Here is a 13,428-nt window from a genome sequence, read left to right as displayed (position 1 = left end):
TATGTATAGATATATAGATATAATTTTTTTTTCACTAAAGAAACCATGTTAGAAATCCTTTCCTAATAATAACCCCACTTCCAGTTATTAACTGATCCTGACCTGGTTATCTTTAAATAAAAGATATTATTTATACCTTTAGGTGATTTGAATCAATATACACTGTCTTTTTACAGCATAATTTTAAAAAAATTTCTATATATTTCAATTCCCTTATATCATTTTAAGTAAAAATCTGAACAAGCTATTGGGAAATAGCCAACAGCTTCTCCAGTGAATATGTAGTGTTTCTACCATTTTTGTTCTTTTTTTCAAAAATCTGGTCAAACCTAAGGAAATTAAACTATACCAAAAGTGGTTGAAAAGCTACTTTGAAAAATATTGTTATCCTAGAAGAGCCTGGAAATTCAGTGTTTTGGGGCTGTTCTGCTTGAGATGTTCTAGAATGTTACAGCAAAACCCAAAATTTTGGCTAATTAGTATTAAATGAGGAGATAGTAAAAGGAGAAATTTAAACAGCCTCATCCCAAACTGACATCACTGAAGACCCATATTCATTTAGGACTTCTGGATGACATACTTAAGCTGTTAATGAACAAACAATCCCTTTTCTCTAAAATACTGCTGAATATTTTTGTCATTTTGGATTTTAGTTGTAACATATACAGTCTCAATATCATATTTAATAATGATTACAGTATTAGGTAGGTTGAAGCAAGTCATTCAGATGTAATTTGTTATTTTAATAATAAAGACTGATTCCTTTCAACTTTTAAAAAATCTTAACTTAAACTGCATAATTAATTTAGCATCCAAAAAAGATCTGTAATGTCTTTTCCAGTGTGAGAACTGAGGTGTCTGAAATCCAAAAATATAAACGTATGTTAACAAATAACTGAGGACTTTCAAACATAAAATTTATAAAGATATAGTAGCTTTCATGGAGAAGTAAAAGTACATATGGTTTCTTCTGTACTTGAAGTATTCTCTTTGATCCAAGAAATGACCATGTTAAAATGCTGTAGGGTATTACTAGACTCCAGTTGTCCTAAAAAATTTAGCCAACATATTAGGACTCTAATAACAGACAGCATGGAGTCAAAATTCTTACACTTCTAAGTGAATAGTTTTATACATTTAGAAGAAGATGGGATTTCAGAGGTCCTCTAGTCCAACCCTCTCATTTTGTAGAGGAACAAAATAAGGCAAAAGAAGTTGAATGACTTGCTCAAAGTCACATTGGTAGTAACTTTACAAGAAGTTAAGAGAGATGAGATTTAAACTAAAGTCTCCTCTTACCTCCAAAATCAGCAATCTTTTCTGCTTTATCATACTCTGAACTTCTTTTCCCATGGTTAAAGATGATTGAAGAGAAAACCAGAAGAAATCGGAAAATGGTGATTTAAATATCAGAAGTTTATTTGGAAAAAAAAAAGTGGAAAATGTGAACATTTACATTTCTGAAATGCTATGGCTCAGGAATATTTGAAAGAGAGAGAAAAACCTTTCCTTAGCCAAGCATCATTTTAATAATCTGCACACAAGTTAAAATGGTCTGTTACTCCCATGTAATCATATGAAACTGATATACCTTCAGTGTGTTATTCAGTGAAAGTGCCTTCTCTGGGTTATTTTAGAGTCAGTAGTTGTTTACAATCAAAGAGAAGTTACTTGCAACTAAATCTAGCCAGTGAAGCAAGCAAAGATGGAGAGCTTCTGCTGGCATCTGGTCCATCCAAATGGACTTAACAATAATGCAGGCATCAATATCTTCCCAGAATCCAAATTTGGGTGAATAGCCAGTGGCTTTCTTCTCCCCAGTGCTCCCTACTTGAAGAATGAGAAGGTGGACCAGGAGAGGCTAATCTCACTGTTGGATATCCAGTGTTGCTAGAGATTCCTAATGTTGCCAGAGATTTAGTGTTGCCTTTTTCTTTAGGGAGATGACCTCTCTATCCACTCCATTATTCTATCCTTACTCTTTTAAACTAGGAACCATTAGAAGTTTTTATTTATATTCAGATGTATTAAGGTGTAGGAATGATACTAAACTGTCACATTGGGAAAATCATGGTTACAAGCTATAAAATCATAGCTACGTATTTAGCTTTGCACTGATGTGATAGTCATACTAATTTTTTTGTTGTTTTTTAAACTTCCAAAACTACCTCCACTTCCCTAGGCTTTAGCAGCTTCTGCTCCTATAATTAAAAAAATAAAATCTGGATTTAGCTTCCTATATTACCTGATAGAAATAAAGACCACCACATTTTAGAACTAACTGCTATTTCAAAATACACTTCCACTCTACATTCTGTCAGGGAGAAATAGTATCCATTCCAATCCTACATACTCCAGGTTTAAAAGTTACATAGCTAGTTTTTTGGCCAAGAAGAGGAAGACCAAAATTTTTAAGTGATTAATAAAAGGATCACAAGAATTGATTTGCTGAAACTTAAGTCACGCCTTCTCTGATCTTTGGTACAGAATTGGCTACATTAATCCAAGTTACCCACACCACAAATCACATGGCACATTTTGTAATTAAACATTTGTGATTTTTCTTTCGGCTGTGTAAACAAGAGAGGAAATGCATTAGGGAAATCATCAGGACTTATTTCTCCAAAATACACACCATATGCAAGACCCAGTTTCTTCCTTTGATCAAGTCCTTGGGGAGGAAGAGAGGATCCAGACGTTACCGTTTGCGCTCCCCTTTCTGTGTCCTTTTCTTTTCCTTCTCCTTTCGTTCCTGTTTGGCCAGCTTGTCTTTCTCCCTTTGTAATTTGTCTTGTTCCTTCTTCCTCTGAGACTCGTCCCGTAGTGAATCTCTCTCCAATTTTCGAGCATTCAAGACATCTTCCACATTGGTGTTTCGGAAGAGAGCTGCTGTTGAGTTAAGGGTTAGTAGCATAAACACATCCACTACCACTAGCACCACCTTATTCCTCAAATTTTTGCTTGCCTTCTCCCTTTTTAATGAGTTCTTAGTTTTATCTGTTTCTAGATCATCTTGAGTTTCTATACACAGCCTCCTGGAGGGTAAAGATCATTCAGCCATTCAGTCTTAATTTAGATGCCTGACATAGACAGGAAGCAAAATAGTCAAACTGGTGAAAAGTCTGAAAGAACATTACACACAGAATAGGCTTATTTCTGTATACATAGTTGGATTTTTGTAGTCCAAACATTGCACTTTCATTTGGATTTTTGTAGTCCAAACATTGCACTTTCATTACATATTCCCCTGAAGTGTCTGAACCAATGCAGATGAGCAAGTTTATGGTCTTCAAGGACTTGGAACATGGAAAAAAGGTTAAAGGTTAAAGACACTCAGGTTCACGAAGCCAGCATGTATTAGAGACAAAATTCAAACCCAGGTTTTTCTAATACAGAGCCAGTTCTATCTGGGATATAATGCAGTTTAAAAAAAACCCTGATTTTAGAATGAAGAAATCCTTGATTTTCTACCTCTGCCATTTCATCTGTGAGTTTAGACAAGGCACTTAATCCCTCTAAACCTATTTATATGTAAAATGAGAGAGTTAGACTAAATCAGGTGTCCTTAAGTTGGGATCCATGAAGTTGTGGTTTTTTTTAAATTTTAATGACTTAACATTGGCCGCAAAACTTAAATTATTTTCACTTAAAAACTAATTTTGAGAAGTTCATAAGCTTCACCAGATTGTCAAATATGAGTATCCTTTCAGCTCTTAATAGTTAATATATTTGCTTTTCGAACATGAAAAGCATAATAAGAGTATATTGCTAAATGTCTGGAAAAGGAAATAGGCTACTTATAAGTGAAGGATAATTAGTGGACAAGCTGTCTATGAAAAGCAATGTTAAACAGAGAAAATTCACAACACAATGTAATACCTCCTCCCACTCTATGGAGGATTTAATGACATGAAGTTTTGTTCTGCTCTAGTAGAAAGAATACCTTCATAAGGCTTATGCATATAAGCCCACTGAAATTAAAAATACTTTAACATGTATATATACATATATATAACTATATAATACACACACACATAAAATTTGTAGATATGTTAACCTTAAGTTCTACATAATTAAAAAATTGTAGGTAGACACTCAAGTATTTGAAATGTTTTCCTAGTTAAACATTTTCTTATGCCTTTAATAATTTGCTTAAATTTAATACTGTGCTTTTTTTCAGATAGTACCAAGATAAAAGTCCACTTAGTCTTGGTTCCAATTATCACAGAATCTGAACATTAGTAGGATTTAAATAAGTTTTAGCAGTTAAAAAAATATAACCTGGGTAAGCTACTTCGAAATTTGAGGAATTAATCATAAACTTTGGCTGGCTGTACTAGCAAAGCATTCTTTACCCCTTAAACACAAATTGTTTCTATCTGGGTATCTTTGCATTTACTTTTCTCTACTCCTCTGAATTTATTCCCCTCCTCATTCAGACACCTCCAAATCTACAACTTCTAGGAATTCTTCCATAATCAGATTTCACCTAATTTCTCAATGCCTTCCCCTAAACATATTTACATGTTTAATTTCAAATTTATCTTTTTTTACTTGAATCTATAGAAACATTCTTTGATTAGAGTATTCTACCTTGCCAGCTAATGTAGAAGGGGCCTTAGAGTAAAGCGACATCTCTTCAAAGTTTCTTTTATATTCCCCCCCCAAGACAGGCACAATACTCAAGAAACAGCTTTTGGAATCCCCATGAAATTTACTCTTCCCCCCTACTTCCCAATAACACAAGGTAGCATGAAAGTCATTATTCTTAGGAAAGACTGAGGAAGTAATTGGGGAAGAGACACCAGAGAAGGATACATTTTTCGGTCCCAATGTTCATTGTTGTAGCAACTGAACCATCCTTCTCATCTGCTTCAGTAAAGAGAGTTAAGGAATGAACAGGAAATGGGGATGGCTAATTCCAAACCAAACTATTCCATAGATTCATCTCTGCTTAGATTTATTAAATACCCAAGTAGGAAGAAGGACAAGACTTAATTTGCATGGTAATTTAAGGAATTAAAATTATTTGCTTCAACCTTGTTGCCTTAATATGAGACCCTGGGAAAAGACCTTCCCTACAAACTTCATTTGGTCTGGTTTGGCTAACCTTTTGCTAAGAGATTAATGACATTCAGTTTAACAAATTTAAGTGCAAGATACTATGCTTATAAACATGACCTCTGAAGGTTTCTTTCCAACCCAAGGAGTAGACATTTTTTTATCAAAAATATTAAATCTGCTGCTCAGGAATCTTGGGGACAAAAAGAATTGACCTGAATTGAAAATATAATTTCTCCCTAAGTTAGAGCCTAGCAGCTAGCTATCTGGTGAATAATCATTTGCCAGACAAACTAGGAGTGAGTGTTTTAAGCTACTAGTAAATTCCTAAAAATGAAAACAGAGCCTAACCCTGTTCTATAGGCAACTGACTTGTGTTAGATACACAAAAAGCCTTTCCCAATCGCTTTTAATTCTAGTGCTTTCATTTCCTATTTATCTTGTCTATAGTTTTTTTGTATATAATTATGTTGTCTCCTTCATTACACTATGAGCTCTTTGAGGGCTATAACTGTCTTTTGCTAACTCTCTTTTGTCCCCAGTGTTTAGCAAAGTGCCTGGCATATAACAGGCATTTAATGTTTACTGATTCTTACTTCACCCAGCCAGTGGTACATAACCACTCCATGCTCCCCTGGGTCAAAACCAAGAGTCCTATGTTCTCACTGTACCTACTTTCAATAACAGATATTAAGAAAATGCAATCCAAACAAGGCCATTGTGGTTTTAGTTTAGTAATTCATGAAAAGAATGCATCATATAATTAATTAAAAAAAAAAACTAGCTCTGCCACTAAATACATCTATATATAGGTCTAAGCATGAATAGCACTGGGGTGAAGAATATTGGGCACTCGGTTTACAAACCTATAAATGTCAGGGAGAGAGGGAAGTCACTTCACCTACTAGGGCTTCAATTTTTCCATTTTAGTATGGAAAGAATAATTCTTGCAGATGTAAAATAACATAAGATAAAGATGCTTTGGGGGAAAAAGTGGTTTAACACAATGTTCACCAGACTGCAAGATGTTTTCCTGCTACATCTAAAATGGTTTACTTTGTGCAATCAACATGTTCTTAAAATGTGTAAGAAGTAAAGCATACCTTACTCAAAAGCCACTTGGTAGTGTGGAAAGAACATTAGGCTGGGAATTGGGAGACCTAGATCTAAGTTCTAACCCTTACTAGCTATGATCATGAAAAGGCCACATAACCTTTGAGCCCCAGTTTCCTCATTTGTAAAATGAGAATAAACACTTGCATTTAAAAAATTGAAACTGCAGAGTCCTAGTTATTCAGAATTTACATTAGTTCTATATAATGCTTTCTTACAAGTTATTCCCATTTTAGAAAGTGAAACTGAGGTAAGCATGGAAAGTATTTGTAGGTTTCCCAAAGTTACAGTGTGGATTGGCAATAACTGGGGACATCTTGGATCTTCAAGAACTTTAGTGATAAATCTCCAGGATTCCAGAAAGGATATTCTTCCTCATCTGTCACATTGGCATACTGGGCCAATAGAGCAGCTTTCCGTTGCTTCTCCTCCTCTGACACCATCTTGGGCTTCACCACAATCTGTGCCTGCTTCTCAATAAGGGTGGCAATGGCTTGTACTTCATCTGGTATAGAGTTTTGGGGGAGAGAGAAGTAATGATAAGGTTGTATATGATAGGGGTCAGCTCTGATTAACCAATAGTCCCAACAAGATCAGGACTGAGTCTGATATTAGTGCCTGTTCACTCTGGCTCTATACATGCTGGGGTTCATATTTTCATTTTCCTAAACGAGAGGGTTCATTCTCAAGACTTGCTTACTCCAACTTCCCTCTCAAGAAACCTAGTAAAACAAGGATCAACTTACCTTGGGCTCCTTCATGCTTTTAATGATGCTAAGTGACTATTCCTGGATGATTATGCTAGTTTAAAATACAGTCCATTTTAACTATAAACACCAACAGAAAAAAATAGTGCAGACTGTTTGAAATTGATTCAATTTGGTACTAATATTTGCTATTGACATTTTTTCCCCAACTCCCAAATTAATGGCCAGTTAATTAGGCCAATTAATCTGTTTTGCCAAATGAATTTGCTTTCCAAAACACTTAATAGAAGGTAAGGTAAAGGCTTCCTCTGGAAGGAAAGAGTCAGCCTAAACTATTTCATATAATCTACACAGCATCATACACAATTCCCCCCCCCCCCCCCCCCCAGGCTGGGGTTAAGTGACTTGCCAGGGTCACACAGCTAGGAAGTGTTAAGTGTCTGAGATCAAATTTGAACTTGGGTCCTCCTGAATTCAAGGCTGGTGCTCTATCCACTGCACCACCTAGCTGCCCCCCTCATACACAATTAATTGTAAAAAGAGAGGCAACCCTGAAGAGAGGGATATTGACCCATCTGCAAATCCATAAGGAGAGCCAAAAATCAGAATGACTTGGGGAGAGAACAGAATCAATATGCTTTCACTGAAGCAAAATGAGAAAAGGAAACTGATGACAACTATAGGAAATTTGACACTGGCATGATTTATATAAAGGACAAGCGCTTAAGAGCTGCACAAAGCTATTGGAGAAGCTTTCAAGAAATAGTGCCAACTAGTACTACCTTCTTTTTTCTCTTTGGTGACAACATTCTGGGTTTCCGACCACCGCTCAACAATCTCCTTGCAGATATCGAGGAGTGAGTCTTCTTCCTAGTCAGAGAAGTAGACCAGGTAATTCCAAGAAGGCCAAAAAATCTTTAGGTGACCTAAGAAATCTGAGAGGCTCAATGCACAAGATGAGACTGATTCCAGCCAAAGCTGGAAAAGGACCCAGATGTTTTGGAAGACAAAGCATGCATATTATTTCACTCTTAGGACTTCTAAATATCCCCAAATGGAAAAGGGCTGAGTACCCAGAAAGTAATCTAGTCTCATCACTATCCTAGAATTCATACTTGCTAGGTTAATCCCACCTACCTCCAGATGAGCCAAACTCCAGGGGAAAAGAATCTCCCTGTCAACTTCACTGTTCCTTTTGAGATAAATGTGCCTAAAAGGCACATCACTCATCAGGGACTATGGTTGTGGAACACTGCACATACTGTTGCGCTTGGTAGAGATGTTGTGTAGTTTTGCTGAACTGTTTCCTTATCTGCCTTTTTTAAAAATTCTGTTCCAAAGGATGACTTTTTTTTTTTAAATTAAAGCTTTTTATTTTCAAAACACATTCATGGATAATTTTTCATCATTAACCCTTGCAAAACCTTGTGTTCCAATTTTCCACTTCCTTCCCCTACTCCCTCTCCTAAATGACAAATAATCCAATATGTTAAACATGGTAGAAATATATATATATTAAAATTCAATATATGCATACATATTTATATAATTATCTTGACGCACAAGAAAAATCAAACAGGAAAAAAATGAGAAAAGAAAATGCAAACAACAAAAAGAGTAAAAATGCTATGCTGTGATCCACATTCAGTTCCCACGGTCCTCTTTTTGGGTTCAGATGACTCTCTTCATCACAAGATCATTGGAACTAGTCTGAATCTTCTCTTTGAGGAGAGCCCCATTCAGGATGGCTCTCTTAGAATAGGGAGGAAAATATTGGGAAATGAAAGTGAATTTTTAAAGAATTTAAGAGCTTGCCTCCTGGAGAACCTTACTAAGCATACTTTAGTGAAATCATTCTTCTTCTTGAATTTGTCAGATATTTAATGGAGATTAGACCTCAGACTTACTGGACTACAACAAGGAAGGCATAGAAGAGAGATGTGTCCTATCAGTCCATCTATCCATCTATCTACACACACACACATTTACATATATAGACATATACACTGTATCAGTTTTAGTTTTTCTTTTTATTACAATTACTATGTCTTCATTCCTTCCTGTCAAAAACTAGCAAAGGAGAAAAAAAACAGGTCACTGAAATATGCCAAGAATGCTTACAATGCATCCAAATGGAAGCACAATACACTACTCAGCAGGGGTACCAGAGGCTAACATGTTTTAAAACTTTGAATGTTAGTGATTAATATGTACCAATGGCAGGCCTGAGGTCTGAACAGGGATCAAAGAAAAGGAGAGATAGAGAAAAAATAAAGGGTACTAGGGAGTAGAAAAAAGGCTGATATGGAGAGCATGGGCCTTTGACCCAGATTCATCCCTTATGTTACTGCCTTGGTCTCCCTAGAACAGCTATAGGTTTCCTGCCTGACTTGTGATTGGCCCATGCAACAGACAAAGTGAAGAGTCTGGAGAGGCCAATCTTTCTAGTCCTAAAGAAACCTTAATCACCAAATCCTGTCTCCAAATGTGCCTTTAAAAATATATCACTTCTAGTTATTTGACCCAGGCCTGATCTGGGGATTAATCTCATTAGAAAACTTTGGTTTTCCTGGAAGGGGATCTGATAGTTTGTCAGGGAACTATAAAATCATACTCCAGCATCAGATTTGTATGGGAAAGAAAAACATATACACTCTCTAGAGTGGTAGGAGTGCCAACAAGATGCCCCTTAAGTACTTAGAATGTACTGTATATTTTTTGAAAACCCTTCCATCATCTCTTTATTTGAGAGCCAATGTGAAACAGCAAAAAAATACCAAACTAGGAGTCAAGAGTCCTAGGTCTGAGAAACCTGACTTTGCTACTTATGGTGTGACTGGGCAAAAATCATTTTATATTTCTTGTCTTAGTTTTCCCATCTATTTGTCTGAGACAATTTATAACACTAACAGTACCTACCTTACAGGCTTAAAGTGAGTAGTAGGCAGGCATGAGATATTAACTTAATGGATGGATCTCCTTTCCCCAGTTAAATTGAATAGTTTCCAAGGACAGGAATATTTTCTACTTCTCCAAGATTCCTCTCACTACAAACATCCCTCACTTCAAGGCCCTGCAGACTAGTATTGCTCAGTTGATGCTGTTGTCATACTGATGTCATATCCAATTTCCTGGCAGTTTAATATGTGGTAGGGGAAATTAAGAGAAAATGGAACATAATGGACCAAAAAAACACGCTGAAAACAAACCAAATTTTCTATAGGTGGTGTGGTCTTAAGACATTAATTTGATTCTTGAAGAACTAATCTTTTCTACTAGGAAAAGAAAGACAAGCTGGATAAATTCATGCAGGGAGTCTCAAAATTCTTAATGGGGATTTAAGGTACTAAAGCTAAGATTTTTGGGATACCTTATATTTGGTTTTGTGAGCAGATGAATGGTTCCAAATAAAGACAACCTATAAACAGGTGGTCATGGCAGATGGCACTATAGCTTTCATCTAAGAGTTTTTAGAGATTTTCCCAAATGGGATCAAAAGAATCTTAATCAGCTTCCAATTCCCAGCCACCCATTCTTGGTAGCAGGGAGAAAATAACCTCCATCATGACCACCTAAACTGGATTAATCCACTTTACAATTCATAGAGCCTTAACTAAAAATTTTAGGAGAACCCTAAAACTTTGTCCAACTTTGCTCTGTGACCCAATTAATGCCACTAGCTGAGTCAGTGGTAATAACAAGCCTGGCCAGGAGACACCTAACAGCTGCCTCTGTGTCAAGTTACTCAGTGATGAAATATTCTTCTGTTGGCTTGCACAGATCTTCTAAAGGAAAAATGTGATTGGCATGAAGGAAGGAAAGATTAAGGGGCTCTAATGTATTTGGAAAACTTGATTCTCTCCAAAAGGCCATGATCCTAGATGGGTCCTACCCATTCCCTAATATAGCTATTTCCTATACCATAATTAGCCAGCCAGGGCTCCCAGATCCCAATACCAGGTATAACTAAACTTCTTCCCCACTCTGACATTAGTTCACTGATCCTGAGTGAGTCACTTAATCTGAGACAATGTTTTGGCATCAATTTGTCACAGTATCATGCTGAAAGCAGCTTATAAATCTTTATAAACTGCTGTAGATGTGAGCAATCCTTAAGGCTGACTTACAGGCAGCAACAAATGTTTTGATATGTACTTAGTTCAGTCTCCAGTTTAGTAGACCTATAAGCTATTGACATCTTTCAAAAGCTCCTACCATCAGCATCTATCAGTCTTCTCCAGCTGCTTTTACTCTCTGAGGCATAATACAGAATGGGAATAAGGGAACAGCAAATTCACAGATGTTCAAAGAGTACAACTATCTATCTACTGACCAGCTGGGCAGCTCTCTTGTTTTCCTGGCTCTACAACAGTGCTTCAAAGTCTGGTTCATTTGGTCTTGCCTGATATTCTCAAGGCCATTGACGTTACCTAACTGGGACCCCATTTCTTTATAATTCCCACTACAGCCAGAGTAGTGTCTCCTGATCTCTTCATCTCAGGTCACCAGAAGCTGCTGGTCTCAGTCCTTTCAAGCTTCCAATTTTCCCAACCCATCCATTGGTGGGGTAACAAAAAGTATGCCATTTACTATTAAAGAGTTCCATAAGTTACAGAGAGCTCTGATGAAGAGACTTTGAATATGTTTGCCTGCCTTAGAAAGTACTCCTAACAATGTCAAATTATGTCCTATGCTAGCCTCACGTAGGTAATCTCTGCAAATTTTCCCTCTCTCATGGGGCATACCAAGAAGTATTGTGTTATTAATATATGCATTAATACAACACTCCAACAGCAACTCCTCCCCCCACCCCGAAATTTATATCCTACATACCTACCATTACAGAGTTTGGTAGTTTATTGATCACTTTATCAAACCCTTGCTCTACATCAGCAACTGGACAATGTGCCCAACCAATTTTCTGAATTTGTTCATTTCAGATGATATCAGAAGAAAAGGCCTGCCAGGGAGAGCTATTAACAACTACACACTTTGGTCTTCTGCATCCCCTTCAAGACAGATTTAATTTTGGCTTTAGTCAATTTCTGTTGCCTAGAGAATGACTCTGGGCGGCAGTCTTTTAAGTATAAAAATTTAATGGCCACAGAGGATATAGCTTAGTCAGATTATATATTATAAATGGAACTAAGAAAGAAATATAAATTGTCTTACAAATATTATCTCATTTGGTCCTCACCACAACCCTGGGAGGTAGGTGTTATTACAATCCATTTTACAGATGAAGAAACTGAGGCAGAGGGAAGTTAAGTCTTGTCCAAGATCACAACTAAGAAATGTCTGAGGGTGAATTTGAATTCAGATCTGCCTGGTTTCAACATTCATTTGTTCTTACTGCCCCACTACGGGAGACTCAGATCAAACAATATCAAAAGAATTTGCAAAGGTTTGCACAACTATTTCTGTACAAGATGTTATGAGTCGTATAAAAACCCTTGAGGTTTTGGCTTGTTTGTCCTGAACTGTTTGCTTGTAATCGTGTCCTCTCCCCGCTCCTCCTCCCCGTCCCCCACTAAGAGCTCCTTAGAGGCAAAGGTTTTTTACCTTTCCCTGACACTGGATATGGCCCCTAGTGGAGACTTAATAAATGTTTACTAACCTTTATATAAGTGAGGAAACTGAGGCTCGGAAAGGTTAAGTGACTTAAGACTAAGTCATACATCTACCTAAATATCAGAGCGGAGATTTAAACCTGACGCTCCAAAATCCAACACTATGCAGGCTGACTCTCGGCTGACTTCATGATTCACACCCAGTAGGTGCTTTGTGCATTCTTCCTCCATTAGAGAGTAGAAATCAAAGGGATTTAAGTGAAGGGGAGAAAGGGGGTTGGAGTGGGAAAGATGAAACCCAGTTTTTCCCAAGGTTTATCCCCCCAAATCCCCAAAAAGGGACTTCCCCCGAAACAATCTCTCGAGCAGGAAGGGTGACATGAGGCTGCCTTTAGTTACAGAAGAGAAAGCTGAGGCTCAGGGAATTCACTCGCCTAAAAGTGTGCGGAGTGAAGTCACCTGTTCCCCCCCACACACACACCTAAGACCCCATCTCCTGGGGCTGCTGAGAAGATGAAGCGCTCCGCTGCCTCCACCACCTCCCGCCTCTAGCCCGGGTTGTACTACTGAGCTCCCCCCGCGCCCGCAGGCTCCTCCCCCTTGCTCCCCACCCCCACCCCGACCTCCTCCAGGGGCGGGCCTCCGCGGCTCCACGCGGGGGCGCCGGAGCCAGGGCAGGGCAGGGCAAGGCGGGGCGGATGCCCAGGCTCCTTACCAGGAAGGCGGCCAGGATGCCCTGAAGCGCGTCCAGCCTCTCCTCCTCGTCGTCCTCCTGCAGGACGCCCCGGATATAGGCGCCGTACACGGCCCAATCCACCCCCAGCGCCTCCAGCCGTCCATCCAGCCACGGCCCGAAGCCGCCGTCGCCTTCACCCGAGGCCGTGGCTCCGCTGGGCGCCGCCATCTTAGGGCCGGGGTCCTCCCCGCCGTCGGGCCGCCTCATGCATTGCCTGATGGGGACGGCCCGCCAGGCTTAT

At 38.3% G+C, this 13,428-nt stretch overlaps 1 protein-coding gene across 5 annotated transcripts in view; it reads right to left on the bottom strand.

The window, feature by feature from the left end:
• CCDC43 (coiled-coil domain containing 43) overlaps positions 1-13,428 on the bottom strand; it is a 16,489-nt gene extending 3,061 nt beyond the window's left edge. For 2 of the 5 annotated variants that reach the window (XR_012481166.1, XR_012481168.1), the window contains exons 1-6: positions 13,167-13,423; positions 7,664-7,751; positions 6,544-6,679; positions 4,819-4,877; positions 2,636-2,886; positions 1,300-1,343 (exon numbers count right to left, since the gene is read on the bottom strand). Coding sequence is in view for 1 of the 5 variants with exons in the window: in XM_074261089.1 (XP_074117190.1) it covers positions 2,699-2,886; positions 4,819-4,877; positions 6,544-6,679; positions 7,664-7,751; positions 13,167-13,394 (699 nt within the window). In the remaining 4 variants the exon portion in view is untranslated. Of the gene's footprint in view, positions 1-1,299; positions 1,344-1,395; positions 2,887-4,818; positions 4,878-6,543; positions 6,680-7,663; positions 7,752-13,166 lie in introns of those variants that run through there. The other 3 variants (XR_012481167.1, XR_012481169.1, XM_074261089.1) reach the window with 2 other exon arrangements.

Source organism: Sminthopsis crassicaudata, chromosome 4 (assembly GCF_048593235.1).
Source record: "Sminthopsis crassicaudata isolate SCR6 chromosome 4, ASM4859323v1, whole genome shotgun sequence".
NCBI lineage: Eukaryota > Metazoa > Chordata > Mammalia > Dasyuromorphia > Dasyuridae > Sminthopsis > Sminthopsis crassicaudata.
This window is presented reverse-complemented; position numbering and strand designations above follow the sequence as displayed.